The sequence below is a fragment of the Buteo buteo genome, chromosome 12 (assembly GCF_964188355.1).
Source record: "Buteo buteo chromosome 12, bButBut1.hap1.1, whole genome shotgun sequence".
Lineage (NCBI taxonomy): Eukaryota > Metazoa > Chordata > Aves > Accipitriformes > Accipitridae > Buteo > Buteo buteo.
In genome coordinates this window covers 34,831,996-34,846,942 of record NC_134182.1, presented here as the reverse complement: position 1 = coordinate 34,846,942, position 14,947 = coordinate 34,831,996, and the positions used below count along the sequence as shown (strand labels likewise).

The 14,947-nt window shown below is 38.6% G+C and overlaps 1 protein-coding gene across 2 annotated transcripts in view; it reads right to left on the bottom strand.

Moving 5' to 3' along the window:
- Positions 1-3,366: 3,366 nt before the first annotated feature.
- Positions 3,367-14,947, bottom strand: part of GALNT2 (polypeptide N-acetylgalactosaminyltransferase 2) — a 98,172-nt gene continuing 86,591 nt past the window's right edge. For both annotated transcript variants that reach the window (XM_075043307.1, XM_075043308.1), the window contains exons 12-16: positions 11,258-11,350; positions 10,969-11,052; positions 9,056-9,182; positions 5,176-5,295; positions 3,367-3,859 (exon numbers count right to left, since the gene is read on the bottom strand). In XM_075043307.1, the coding sequence (XP_074899408.1) occupies positions 3,704-3,859; positions 5,176-5,295; positions 9,056-9,182; positions 10,969-11,052; positions 11,258-11,350 (580 nt within the window). In that variant the 3' untranslated portion in view covers positions 3,367-3,703. The remainder of the gene's footprint in view (positions 3,860-5,175; positions 5,296-9,055; positions 9,183-10,968; positions 11,053-11,257; positions 11,351-14,947) is intronic.

The window sequence follows — 14,947 nt, the reverse complement described above, 5'->3', positions numbered from 1 at the left end:
AAGAAGGATGTGTCCCAAGAACTGACTTGAGGCATCTTGGAAGCTGGACAAAACATCACAGATGAGATTTTTTTTTTTTTTTTTTTTTTAATTTTTTGTTTGTTTGTTTTACTTCATTCATTCTCCTGCTTCCCATTTACCCTCCCGGAGAGCATCATACCACCCCCTACCCGTTGGCTCACAGCCCACCTCCACCAAGGCGATGCCATCACGGAGCACCGTGCCCCAGCTGCAGCCCCACTTACTCTTACAGCAGCAGCAGAATCTCACCCTTGCACAGCTCTCCGTCACCTATCGTGGAGGATTTGGTCCTTTCCCAACTCTGCCAGTGCAAGCTCATTTGCAAACTTTCTAAACTAGACCTGTGAAGTATTTGCCCTCAAAAATACCTTTCTTTAAAATAAAAAGTCTTTTTTTTTTTTTTTTTTTAAATATGGTGTATTTAAGATCTAGCTGCAAGTGCACCCCAGACATCTGAATTACAGAGAGCAGAAAGACAATGCGAGCAGATGAGGGCAGGCACCCCAGTCAGCTACCAGAGCTGCTGCTGCTGCTGCAATCATCCTGGCGGCTGCAGGAGGCCCTGTCCTGCCTGGCATAGTGGTTTTGGGCAGCAAAGAGAGGGACAGTGGACGTCTTGAGAAGATTAGACCTAACAGGGCAGGAGGGGGGAGTGCCTTAACAGCGGATTTTCAGGTGACTACAGTCAGCGTTAACTCACTCCTCGATGTAAAGCAGCTTCTAAAATATGACAATTTCCTCGAAGTTATATTAATTTAAATACAAACAAATTCTCTTTTTATGAATGCAGATATACACCCACATATACACACTTTTAGAAGAGGAACTTTATGAAACAGCCAAGTGAACTGCAGCATTTGAAAACTACTTCAGTCTACAAGCTCCAGGCAGACTTCTTGGTTTTACTCAGTTATATTAACCACCACGCATTTATCTATAAAGCATTCTTCTTTATTTAAGTTAAACAATTTTTCAAGGATGGTTTCCATCTATAAAATGAACAAAGTACAAGCTCTGTACAGCAGACTTTTCAAACCAACTGAAAAAACAGTTTCCAAACTATGTTTTGAAAATCTGCAAAACAAACAATATCACCATTCTTGCTCTGAAGATGGTAAGAAAAGTTCTCAGGAGACTCCATCACAATTTGCTTCAAGGGCTCTTGATTAATCTTTCAATGGGCAAATTTCATCAACATTAAAAACCCCTAAAATCACAGTAAGTAACTTTGGCACGCTGTCATGTAAACATAACAAAAGGATACCACTTTGTTCTCCCAAAGAAGGGAGACATACATCTCCTAGATTAAAACCCCTATGCACAGCATCCATGGGGAATTACTGACAATATTCCTACTTTCTATGATAGCAGTTGACATTAAAGACTTAAGAGGTGGAATATGAATTTTTTTATTTTTTTTTTTACTAGCAATTCTGATTCAGAGATAAGCAGCAGGTCAATATTCAGAGTTGCAACTGCTGATTTCAGTTAGTACTACCCTTACTATGATCAAAGTTGCAAATGGAAATACCTCCATGGTAGAAGCTCAGTCATTGGGTTTTTTTACTTTTAAATTCTGTTTTTCAAAACCTCAAAAAACCTGACTTGCTGCTGAGCCCATATTTCAGCATTTATTTTTCCAGAATATGAAGAAAGCTACTGCTATGTTTATGAATCACGTTCTTCAAGTTCTCAGCTAGGTTAAAAGGCTACACATAGGGAGAGACTAAAAGCTGAAAAAGAGTTTATCCACTGTATGGCCTCTAAAACAGGCAAGTTTTGGAGAAAGTGGATTGTGAAGAAGGGGGGGAGGTGGGAAATTAATTATTCAGAAAAGAAGTCAGATGATGGATGGGAGAAACGGGATTTCATGCCCCCATCCAAAAGGTATGCAGGTACTTGCAAGTCCTAACTTCAGACACAAGGTATTTTATGGGCACACTGACTGGCACAGTTAAAGCCATTTTGCCCAGAAGAATACCACCTCTGCACCTAATGTATAGATGCAGCCAGAGGAAACTGAAAAATCGGGAACCACTTTACTTCCAGGAACAAAGAAAGAAGGGAACTGTACCAGCATATTACAGTACACCAGATGTTTTTCATCTCCTTAGGATCAACCCTTACATTTTTCCGAGATCCATCATCTTACTAAAACCACTTCCTGGCACTGAATGTCTGCACTAATTTTTGTCAATGCTGTCTCGCTTATTAGTACTTATTTACCTTTCCTTTTCATTTTAAAAGCTCATTGAAGCATTTGCTTTTAATAAAAAAAGTATATAGTCTATGCAAACATAAGAAAGGACAGGTCAAAGTTGGGGTTAACTTTGACAGTAATATTTTAATATAAAAATGACATCAGCTGGACTGAAGCTGCAAAATGCACGGGTTCTATGGTTAAAAACACATAGGATCTGCTGGTATCCAGGCTGATTCCCAGAGCCAAGCCTGAATCCATTCAAAAGCTCCATTTAAAAAAACAAAATGGAAAAAAATTCCCCAGTAGTAGGTCTATAAATTAAGCAAGTGCAATTCAGAGATATTACATAGCTGCTCATCCTTGCAAATTAAAATTCAGATCTTGTGCTGTTGACAGTGACGTTACTATTCTATCTTATTTCTACAACTCAAAAGGGGAGTTTGAGACAAAGAAATTTTTCTCATTAGGGCCCAGAATAAAACTCTGCTGAACCCACATGGCTGCATGAAAGATCTGCACTGTTTATATAATTTTGTAACAAAGGAAGAAGTATTTTAAAGACAAAGTACTACAGAAATTATCAACACAAATATCAAGTACAAGTTTAACGTTATCCAGAGCACATGTAATGAATTTCCAAGTTGGAATAAACAATCCAAGCAATCATCTGTGCAGATGCATTGGCTTATTCTGCTATTTTCTTTCTCCTCCTGAGTTTCATGATCTCCAGTGAGGGTGAAGTGTTAAGAAGTAGATCCAGTTTGCAAAGCAAAAGCATCCAGTGTTAGCACGGACATCATACTCAGCAGCACAAAATCCGCACCTTCATAAAGTTTCACTCTCCTAGCGTTCCAATCCGATTTCTCGTTATACATATGTCAATCACTTTGTTGATAATTATAGGATGATGAAAACTGATATAAATCATTGGGAGCGGACAATATATATACTTTTATATATTTATATTTAGAGTCCATCATAGAAAAGTTCATATTCAAATTACCAAGTACACACAGGAGAAAAAAACCTTCAAAATGACACTTCTGTTTCTGGAAACGACAAACCATGATTTCTATGCAAATGGAGTTTTCAAATTACCTTCTCCTAGTAATTTTTCCCACCCTCCCTCCCACACCCTGTTCCCCCACAGGTGTTTCTTCAGATCCTTTTTTTATCATACATCAGTTGTTCCTAGAGTTAATTATCTGCTGTGCAAGTACGTAACTGAAGACAGAAAGGAACCATTGAAGTCTTCGCACCAAGAAGGAATCGTGCTGCAGTCATGTTCAGTGACATCTTTGCAGTGCTCCAAGTCCCCTGGATCCCTGGTGTCTGCTTCAGCACTCTCCTACTTTCAGATAAAGGTGGAATACTGAGGTATATAAGTTCCGTGGAAAGTTTTAAGAAATACATCAGTAATTCAATCAAAACTTTGCCCAACGTCTATGAATCAAACCAACATTTTGCTTGTAAGTCCTTCTACTGCTGCAGGTTAAGTGTGAATTTCCACTGTTGTGACAAAGAAGGACTGCAGATCTCAACGGTGAGACCACCATTTTTGGCATTTCGGCTGTCTAGACAGAGGTTGCTGCCAACGTGCCTCAGTTTAGAATTGCTTTCAATTTGTTCCCATTTCTGAAAGAGAAAATACAGTTATTGAGCTGGAAAAGCAGGAAAAGGATAAGTTCTACATCCTGTCCTTTGAAGTCTTCATAAGCTTCCCTGGCTTGTGTTTGGGAAAGCTGTGAAAACTGCAGTAAGAGTATGCAGTTTAGATGATCCTTGAATAAGAGTATATAAGTTATGGCAAGCCTTGCCAAAACAACAATTCATTCAGCTAACACACTGCAATAGATACAGAACACACCAGATCATTTTCCTCTACTTCAGCCCTTCTCAAATACACTGTCACACCATGTTACCTGTAAGAAGCTTTCAGTCTGAAGAAAAAACATTAAAAAAAAAAAAAAAAAATCACAAAACCCATCCACATAACACTACAATTCTGAACATAGAGAAGAAGCACAATCAGTAAAGACAACTTTAGAGAAATCCACAAATCTGTCAGACACTTTTCAATTGTACAGAAGACAACCAGTCAATCTGTGCTGTTAGAAGCTCTTTGCCCAAGGTGATGCAAAGGATAGAGTAAAACCCAGATACAGGATGTTAAAAAAAAAAAGTTTTTCTGTTGTATTTTTAACATATTGTGCCTTTAAACCTTATCAAGAAAATCTTGCTTCCTTAGTTTTCTTTTCTGAAAAGTGGCAAAAATATTCTTCCTTCATCAAGGAAGAGCATTTCAGTTATCTGTCTGCAAAAATTGAGATACAGAAGGAAGAAAGCTAGCAGACAATCAGAACCGATGACTTCGCAGAAAGAATTGAAGATCAAAAAGATGGTATGACTCTGCAAATGTGATTTTCCTCAGACGTGGGAAATAGATGAAGTTACAAAGCTGCATTAATAAAAATGAATTGAAGGAGTCTAGTGCTGTCATAAACAGGTCACAGCTGAAAAGAAGAAAGGAAAGCCAAACCACGCTCTTCTGAGACACAGACTACATAATCTTCAAACTTCACTGCACAAGACCTTTCAAAAATATGTTGTGGGATACATATTCTATTTCAGAAAACAGACGTTGCAGTTGAAGACTGTTACACATCAACGCTGCTGGGTTAAACCTTTACATAAGGCCACCATTGGGATAAAACCTCTAGATGTTCATAAAAGATTGTCACTGGCCTATGAAAAGAAAAGCTCAGGTACACAAGCTTATTCCTGCTGCTCTTCCCAGATGTCATGCATCCTAACTTTACACACACACAACAGCAAGACAGAGTGAAGAGTAGAATGGATAGAAGATATGATTACCAGTGCATGTTCTTGCATTCTCTTTCACAACCCTTGTTTTCCCCACTGTTTGCAGAAAGCATTCACGACATACTAACCTGTCTGCTGTCATTTTCCCTACAGCCCTGAAGTTTTATTAGTGAACCAGGTGCTCTGTCCACAACAGTAAGGCACAAATCCATATGTTTCACCGACTTGTCCTTTGTTAAGGCCCATTCCTAAAGGAAGGAAAAAAAAGTGTACAAAATTGTATATATTAACATATGCACAATGAGCACATGCTATCTCTGCATGTATAGTACAGGTTCAAATCCTGTAAACAGCTATATATGCACATTAGAACAGTTCATTGCTTCCCACAGAGCAGGAGAGGAAAAAAGGTCCTTTTCAAATACAGTAATTCCAATTGCTTCAGTATCCCCAGGTCAGCTCAGGGCTGGGCTGTCTCTTTGCTCCCTCTGCTGGCTTCACACCAGTACAGCAGGCAGTCACACAGCTGCTCAGGTTCCAAGTATTTGTCCAAATATTTGTCCAGCTATATTTTTATCTACCCCTCTCTCTCTCTCTGTATGTGTGTGTACTACACTCCCCCATATCTTCTTTGTAGGAGATATTTATAAATGTAAAATATATGTATAATGATATATATATAAACCCTAAAAGCTTGGTCTGCAACGTCACTGGCCACCCTACTCACACGCTAAACAAAGCGTATGTACCACAGTGAGGAAACAGTAGTTCTTAATATGATAGAGACAACCAGAAAGCAATACACAAGAGGGCCAAACTCAGGGGTAGAGGGAAAACGTTACTTCCTATCCAAGGCAGATGTACAACAGAATTTCCTTTAAATGTATTTAAAGATGCAACTCTTAAATAGAGAGCAAAGAAAAGCTGCTCTGTATATACTGTCAGCCAGCTTGTTTGATCTCAGCATCCTTCTACACAGGGTCTGATCTTGCGCTGATGTTCAGACTCTCTCCACGCCTTTCTCCCCAGAGTTTGGTCTCCATTTGTTTAATTACCCTTTGAGGAAAGAAGCTGATCTATTGACTAAAGCCACGCTAATTATCCAAATCATGCTTGTCGCTACTTAAAATGGCACGATTAGCTTTTCTCCAGCAACTAAAGAGGATTCAGAGCTGTATAATACAAACCCCTAAATATACAGGGCCAAGCCTGTTATTTTGCAAGCAATCAGTGTTTCAGAAAGAAATTAAATGACTAATCCCACCCCTCCCCCTTTTTTTTTTTTTTTTACTTATTTTCTGATACCATAACTGAATTTTTGGCTTGCATAATCACTTTTAAACTCAGCAGATTTAACAATGATTAAATTCTTTTGAGAACAGATGCTCAGGAAACAATCTGAACTTCTAACCCACGTGATTACAAGTAATCACCATCCTACAGGTAGCGAGCCATTAGATGGGTACCATATTATGCAAGTACTAGAATAATGACAACTATGCAAAACAAAGCAAAGACAGGAAAACTGTGTATCCCTTTATTTGCATCCCAAACCCTTAAGGTGATCACTTTTCCTTTCACTCTTAAAAAGTTAATCTCAGATGACAGCAAAATTACTTGCCTCTCAGTTCTGTCCAGTTCATAAGTTGTCAACAAGAATCATTAATAGCCACTTTTAGCAACTTAACGAATTAAGCAAGTTATTTTCAGAGCTTACCAGGAATCACAAATGCCCCTGAAAGAGATGGCTCCCTTGTAAGATTTATACTGAATAGTGACAGCTGAAAATACTACCAGGGAAGTGGTAAAACTTGTGTTTGAGGACCCTGCAGTCAGAGAAAGTTAAAGCCTTGAAAATACTGCTTTATGCATCTTCACCCTTCCATCAAAAGCCTGTAAGAGCCCCAGACACAACAGAAATCCTGCAAGAAATTAATACATTTAAAAGCCAAAGGTACTGCTTCACAAAAGCTCCAAGCTCTGCTGCTGGAGACATCTACGTGATGGCCCTTCATGGTACGAAACAGCGTATAGCTACTTTCCTCCAGTGATCAGGAACTATGACTAGCTATAATGGAGATAAGATTAAGTAAGTTCCGCTACACCAGAAGAGAAGAAAAATTGCAAGCAGTGTATGTGCTCAGGGCACAGCCTGGAAATCGGATAGCTCTATGTAACAATTTGAAAATCAGGACATCTGAAAAAACCTGTGTCAAATCAAATATAAAGTTAGTAGAACACCACTAACCTGAAAACTTCCCCTTGCACCTAGATGCATTTTGTTTTACCTTTAGCTCCTTAATCTAACCCTACATATTTGTACCCAATTGTCAAATACACCACAATTTCTTCAGCCCTTTAGAGGTACCCATGCACTTTTTGAATCACTGAATTCTACCAACCTGGGCAGGGGGCAGAGGCATGCAGAAATCCCATTTTGACCTAAATTTTGCATTTTCTGTTGTACACAAGCCAGAGTACACTCTTCAAATTATAGGAGAAGGTCTCCACAGCCTACAGTATCTGAGTAGTCTTAATCCCAACCCCCCGCAAACCCTCTTGATAAGAATAGGTGCAAAAAACATAGTACAGATCTAAAGGCTGGCTTATTCCCTATCCCTCTTCTCCCATGCTGTTCGTTCCCTCCAGTCCAATACGAATTCTGCTTGGACATAAAACCTGGTTTTGACCTGTTCTGCCTCTTAATCTGTCTGAATGTCCTCTCACAGGGATCAGTTTGTCAAGGCCAGCTTCACAGAAGCAGCTACACAGAAAAGAGGGTCAGATTCAGGGGAAGGGAGTTTAAAAGAAGAAGATAATTTCGTTTATCTATAGAGAATACACAACATGACCAGAAACTGCCAATATTTCTGCACCAAGGCAATTCTGACACATCCACCCTTCCTCCTAAAAAACACTGTGGTGTTCTGAAAAGATGAGTGTACTTTCATAAAGGTAATAGGAAAAGCCTCCCCAGATACATTCTCTTTAATGATAGGGAAAAGAGGCATATCTCAGATGTATGATGGCAATGCATTCAAATCAACATGATACATCTTCCAGGAAATAACTTCTATCTTAGGCTTTGTCTGATTTTAGGGTTTTCCCCTTCTAATTTAAATCAGAGTGAGCAAAATTCTGATACTCATTCAACAGTAGATTTGCAATTGGTCAGCCTTCTATTTTAACAGATGTACTTGAAGTATTAATCTTACATTGGATTTCTAGTCAGGCTGATTCTGAAAAGAATTTAGTGATGAAGCAGCACACAAAACAGTGCGCACGTATGTGTATATTTTGTGAACGACAACTAAGTCACAACTGCATAAATAGATTCTGTGAAATAATTAATGCGCTCATTTACAGATTTGATACATTTGCAATTATTTTAAGAGTAGGATTAAAAGGATTTGTTGAAACACTCCCTTTACTGTGAGTGAACAGGATATGACATTTAGGCACCTCTGTTTTCTAGAAAAGCCAAATGCAGATTTAAGACAGTTTTTTTTATACCCCGCTAGCACGAATTGGAAATGACTAATAGGGCATCACAGTAAAGTATTCTTCTGTTTTGCTGACCTTAGTAGGCCTTATGCTTAATACAATCCAAATCTTTTGTCAAGTAAAAATCCCCCCTAAAAAATGAAACACACCAATTCATTGAAAAAAGCTTTCTATACAAGTATAAAACCCCTGGGAAGGAAGTTATTGGCCTCCAGTGTAAAAGCAAGTATTAATAGAGACAAAGGAAGGGGATAATTTGATGCACACTGAATGAATCTTTGGGCTCAGATTCTAATCCTGAAAATGCAAATTATATTTGAGAGAGAACTTATTTAGCCAATTTGTTATAACAACTGATCTGCTGATTTGGATTCACCTTCCTATCACCAGTACACACTACCTGCTTGAGTTAAAAATTTTCACTTTTTTCCTTTCTCTCTTTTTTTTTCTTTTCTTTTTTTTAAAGATCACATACTGTGGAAAAAAAATTAATGGCATACAGACCTGGTTTCCCCCGGCATTATGACATTCATAAACTCCAACAACACCATCTGCAAAATGGCCCAAAGTGTCAAGGCAATTGGTACCCTGCTGCAAAGCCCCAAAAGCTATATCTTGATGATCAGGTACCCTAAAATAAAACCAGAAATAGCTGCTTAATTCAGTTTCTTTAATTTTTTTTAATTTTTTATTTTTTTTTTAACTTCTTGTCTTTACTCAGAGTATTTTTAAGATGACAGGTTAAAGATGAGTGATGACTCCTAGCGGGAAATCTCAATCATTTTCTGAGGGGGGAAGGCAATTATCTGATCATGAACTGATCAAACATGAGTAAACTTGCAAGCTTAGGACAGAATACAAAAAGACTTGTACTGGAGAATGAGAATGAACATACAAACTCAGCACAAAAAGCAAATTAAAGATGACTTAACATCATCATTTAAGATCACTCAAGCTTAATGCTATCAGTTCAGGTCATCAAGCCCTCTTGTTTTTTCAGCCAAGCCAGCTTGTGGCAGAAATATGACATTCTACATTTTTCCCAGACTGTTTTTACTGAAGTGTTAGAAAAGGGGTTAGGAATTTAAAAAAAAAAAAGTTTTAAAAAAAAAATCAATGTTTTGCTGATACCCATTTTCTAACGGTTGCACATAAACTGCGCTCCTACAGTAGGGAAATACCCACGCAAACCCATTCACCAAAGTACAGCTGTGGGGTAGAGTCCATGAGTTCATGTCAAACAGTAAAGTAAGGGGACATTAGCTCCTTTTAAAACTTCAGACTGTAATATGAGTATAATAATTCAACTCAGCAGAATGAGCACGAGAGACAACACAGAGCAAGATGACATTACACTTAAGTAAAGCTTATGGTAGCACATTTTCCAGGAGAGCTTGCATGATGGTTTTTCTTCTGACAAATTAAACAAAAATAAATATCCTCTGGCACTTACACGAGAAAATACAGAGTAACTTACTTCCTCAGCGTCATCCTGGTTTATGAGACTCTTTAGCACATGTGGTTCTGCACATGTTTCACTAGGGCTGTAATGGCTGGTGCTTTTGCATTCCAAGCCTGTATGCCACTAGTAGTTACCTGACTCTACTGACATGAAGTGCCCCCAGGAAAAAAACCCAAGTATTCCTATAAGCCACACAGTATCTTACCGTTATACTACCAATATTAGGTTGACAGCAGACAAACTAGTTTATAGACTCAGATTTGACAGACATACTTATTAACAGGTTATTGAACAAAAACCTTTTTATCCTTTCAAAAAGTGTTTCTTTTCAAGGATTTTTTAGGATGCCTTCATGTTACAGAAGCTGTTAGCAAGGTTACCCCTCATTTCCCTCTTCTCATCCCCTCCCCCAAAAGTTAGTGATAATGCAGTGACAGAGAACAAAAGACAGAATGAGCAGAAGACTCAGCTTCTTAGAGTCTTAGGCATCTACCCTTGCCTGCCAAACATAAAGGGCCCTCTTGTCTGCCGACTCCCATTCCTTGTACTGTACTGAGATAGTCTCCTCACTCGACTAGGCACGTGCTTAGGCGAAGGCAAAAGCTTTAAAGGGATGATAACAGGATGCAGAACAGCGTACTTCCGAGCAAACAGCTTGTGTAGGAGACTAGCTTCAGGCTCAGGTAAGTTGAGTCCTCTGGACACTGTTCTCTAAAATATCCACAGCTGTAGCTGTAGTTGTGGTAAGTAGAAAAAGCAGCTTAGCAGGGAAAAATGGCTCTTCAGGAATAGAACTAATTTAAAAAGCAAATAAGCCCTCACTAGGCATTGCTTTCACAAAAATTAAAACACATCCTTTACATCCAAGGAAAGAGAAAGAGAAACTGATGATTTCTGGGGAGGGGGGGCATGGGGAAGAGACCTCTATACTATCTCTGATTCAGCCAAAACTCACCGTAACTCAGGATAAACATTTTCAAGATACCACTTGAAGGGTTTGCAGCTAAGTCTCTTTCTGAGTTCCATTCGGCTCTGAATACTAGAGGGGGGGAAAAAGGAACAGTTTTTAAAGTCAGGCTGCTGTCTTCATATACGTTAAGGAATACACAGAAAACTCAAGAACAGTAGAACTGTAGAACTCCATCATAAAGAGATAACACATGAGAGCTAGCACTGCTTTTACCTCAGAAGGTGCTGTCTCATGAACAATAAATGAATAGGGCAAAAAAGCACTTGTGACTTACTTGCCATAAGGTACATTCCTGGCTGAAGGCACTGCTGCGTAATAGAAATTTTTATACTCGTCCATCCAGACTTCTGCTGCCCTGCGTGTATTTCTAGGGACAATCATATGAAACACATAGGTTATATTTTCTCTAGCTGCAATTAAACCAGGTCATTTATCCTTGGGTTGATTTTAATCCTTTTTAGTACTACACAGTCAGCTGCCTCCAAGCCAGGCAGAAGATTCTGTGTTAAAGACCCAAGTAATAGAAAACCATTAGAGAGTAACGTAACTGAAATCAATGCATTTAGAATGAAATTTATGTCTTTTCCACACTCATCACTGCTTCAGGTTTTCATCCAGAATTTAATACACATGTTGGAGTTCTTTCTGCAAACTTCATGGAAGTTGTTAGGTTGTTGTTTGCTTTTGATTTTTTTGCTTTGTATAAGAGTAGCTTGACAGAAGCCAAATTCAGTGAGTGTTCACCTGGGTAAGCAAGCTATTTGGAAACATAAAAATCTCAACAATTGCCAATATTTAATAATGTCTTTTACCTTTCTGAAAACAGATATGATAACATAGGCAAGACATTTTCAGTCTTCATCTATTTCTACCAGCAGAGCACTCAAAGTTCCAAAAACACATAAGCTTCCATGACATTTAAGGCTATGAACCAAGCAAGTCTGTTGTAGCTGAGGTAACAGAGGAGATCCAGTAATTAGAAAATATTTTTAATGCTTTAAAATTCAAGAGAGATTAACTATTGCAATAAATGTGAAAAACACTAACCCAAATTCTTTACTTCTAATCAAACACATCTCTTACTAAAAATTCCTGTATTTATGTAACTGGTGTCTTTAAATCTCCTTTTGGACTGCAAGATGGTAATGCCTTTTTCTGTCCCCTGGCTTCCATGTAAAAATCATTTACTTCTATTGTTCATGATTTTATGCTTAGAAAATTAAGCCTTATTTCACTCGCAACTGCCATGCTCTGAAGCTTATTTTACATTTGGCAGTAAGTTCATCTAAAGCAACTTGAGTAAACTTAGTCAGCCAATAACTTCTTTAATATGATTTTCCAATTCAAAAGACAAAAAATAGTCAGGATAAAGCAAGCTGTTCTTGCAGGTCACTGAGAAGGAAGGACACAGAGAAGAAAAAAAAAGTCACAAGACAGACCTCAATTATTTTTTTTGTTTGAGGACTGATTTTTCCTTGCAAAGATTCTTTTCAGATTTTTTGTAAGCAAAATCCCATTCAATACAAATTAAAGAGCTGTTTCAGTTTCTCCTCCCTTGCAGCCACTCAGGCCTGTGTGTCAGCCAGTCACTCAGCACCTGCCCCTGTTGCTTGCTCAGCAATCAGCTTTGCCTGCCCACAGGCCAAACAGATTTTGGTGGTGGGAGAAGAACTATTTGGTTTGCCAGGGTTTAACGACTCCAAAGACACTTTCAAGGCCAGAACACGTGCCTGCATCACACTTCCCCGTACTTGGGGATGAACAGTTCAGGCTTAGTGCGACACAAATATGAAAACCGTGTAGATGCTGAGAACTGCCTAAACTAACACAGACCCCAAAGAAGGCAGGGTACTGAGGAATATGGTGTAGGGTGCACTCGGTTGCTTTGTGCTGAGCCATAGTTAATGAAACCTAGCACCGAGCAATCAGAGGGAGCTTTGCATGGAGCAGACTGGGGTCTGCAAGGTTTATTAGCTCGTCTGAAGCAGTGTATTAAGGCAGTGCACAGTAGTCTAAGAAATCCTGCCAGACACAAGCTGTATCTGCCCACACCACACAGCCAGGATGTGGTCTCGCCTCTCATGAAACAGGACTCCCAGCCTCTCCTCCAGAATCCCCCGATTTGTTTTGGCTGCCAAAAGGCAGTGCATACTGACTAGTCAGCTAAAAATAGGATGCCTACCCAGAGCACTCCCGAACAAATTGCATACAGTCAAGGGACAGATAATGGCATAAGCTAACAAGTCCCGACTGCGAGACCAGCACCAATTCCACGCACCAAGTTTCTTGGCACTAATGTCCTATACATATCTGATAATACCTGTATTACAAGGGTATCCTGTTACCTTAGGTTTCTCATTCTCTCATTGCTAAAACTGATCTTAAGGCTTTATGTTATATTGGTTTGATACCCAAGAAAGCTGACTGAGGAGGAAACGTTCAAATATACAGCAACTTGTCAACCCTGCTTTTAAGTGATATGCAACTTTTCTAGGTCAATTAAAAAATGATTCCAATGAAACAAAGAATTTTAATGGCATTTCAGAATTTGAGACAGCTGGACAGCTAAGGACACAGGTAATAAACCACTTGCAGCGAAAGGTAGATCTGGAAAGGGATGTAAGTACTCAAGACACTAGTTTGCAGGCTTCAGCTGCCCTCACTATTCAAGTACATGTGGGATCTCTTTTCAAAGTCATTTTGAACACAAATGACTGGAAAACACAATGTGGCTTTAAAAAAACCTGTCATAGTAATTGTCAGGACATTTGAGTGACCAGATGACAATGATGATTTGACTTCACCACAAAATCCAAAAGCTTTAATCGCAGTACGAACGCAACCCCTGCTAATATGATGCATTTCCGATGTCTGCTGTACGCTTGCATGCATACAGCCACACCTTTTTCCTACTTTGCAGTTGAACTATATTTAAGTACGTATTTAAATCACAAGAAAAGCAGCATCTTGGCAACAGCCCAAAGAAAGAAAAGCTGCAAAGGAGTGGGAAAACCACACAATGTATATATTTATTTATTTTTATTAACTATGCTCTTTATTATGACATTGTCATTTTAAAATCTACCATGAAACTAAAACAGTTGCATCCTAAGCCTACATACAGTTTAATTGGTAGATCTTCCTACTTTCCTGATGACACTATAAATACTGGAATAGAGATGTGATTTATTAAGAAAGGATATTTCATTGCTAGCTTTTGTTTTCCCTTAAGGACTATTATTCATTTTCCACTGTAGCATAAAATACAGATCTCAAAGTATAGTGGACCAGAAAAATCCTTACTGTAACTACTGGAAGAAAAGGGACAGTGACTTCATTTTAGCAGACTATTACATTCATTAGAGTCATCTTGGTGGCATACCAGCATGGAAGAAAAGAATTATACCCTAAGGAGGTTCCTCAATCTACGGTGAAACACAAATCCAAGTATATTGGCAGCTTAGAACATTCTTATGAATTTAGATACATCTGCGTTTTCTGTGTTGCTTCATGTTAAACAGAGTTTGGGCTCCATATCCTTTCAAAGATAAATAAACAATTTTATTTGCAGCTCTTAACCCACAGAACCTTAGCCAAGATCTGTACTTCTTCAGCCCCCTGAGCATCAAATCCAATTCTCTAAATCAAAACCTAGTGATTCTTCAGCTACAACTGACAGAGCCTTGGTCAAAACATCCACCATACACTCCTGCAATACCTTCATCCATATTACTTAAAAAACACTATGAACATGCATCAGAATTACTGTTCTCATTCTGTAGAGGAGAAACTGAGGAAACAGCTCAGTATTTCAGCTACTGCTGTACATTGTATCAACAGCAAAATTAACAGGCATATTAATCTAAGCCCTTAATATTGCAGTTTCTTCGGTTTATAGAAAAAAAAGCATTTTTAAACATAGCACAGGAAAGGCAAATGTGATATAGAATGAAGTTGCCAGCAG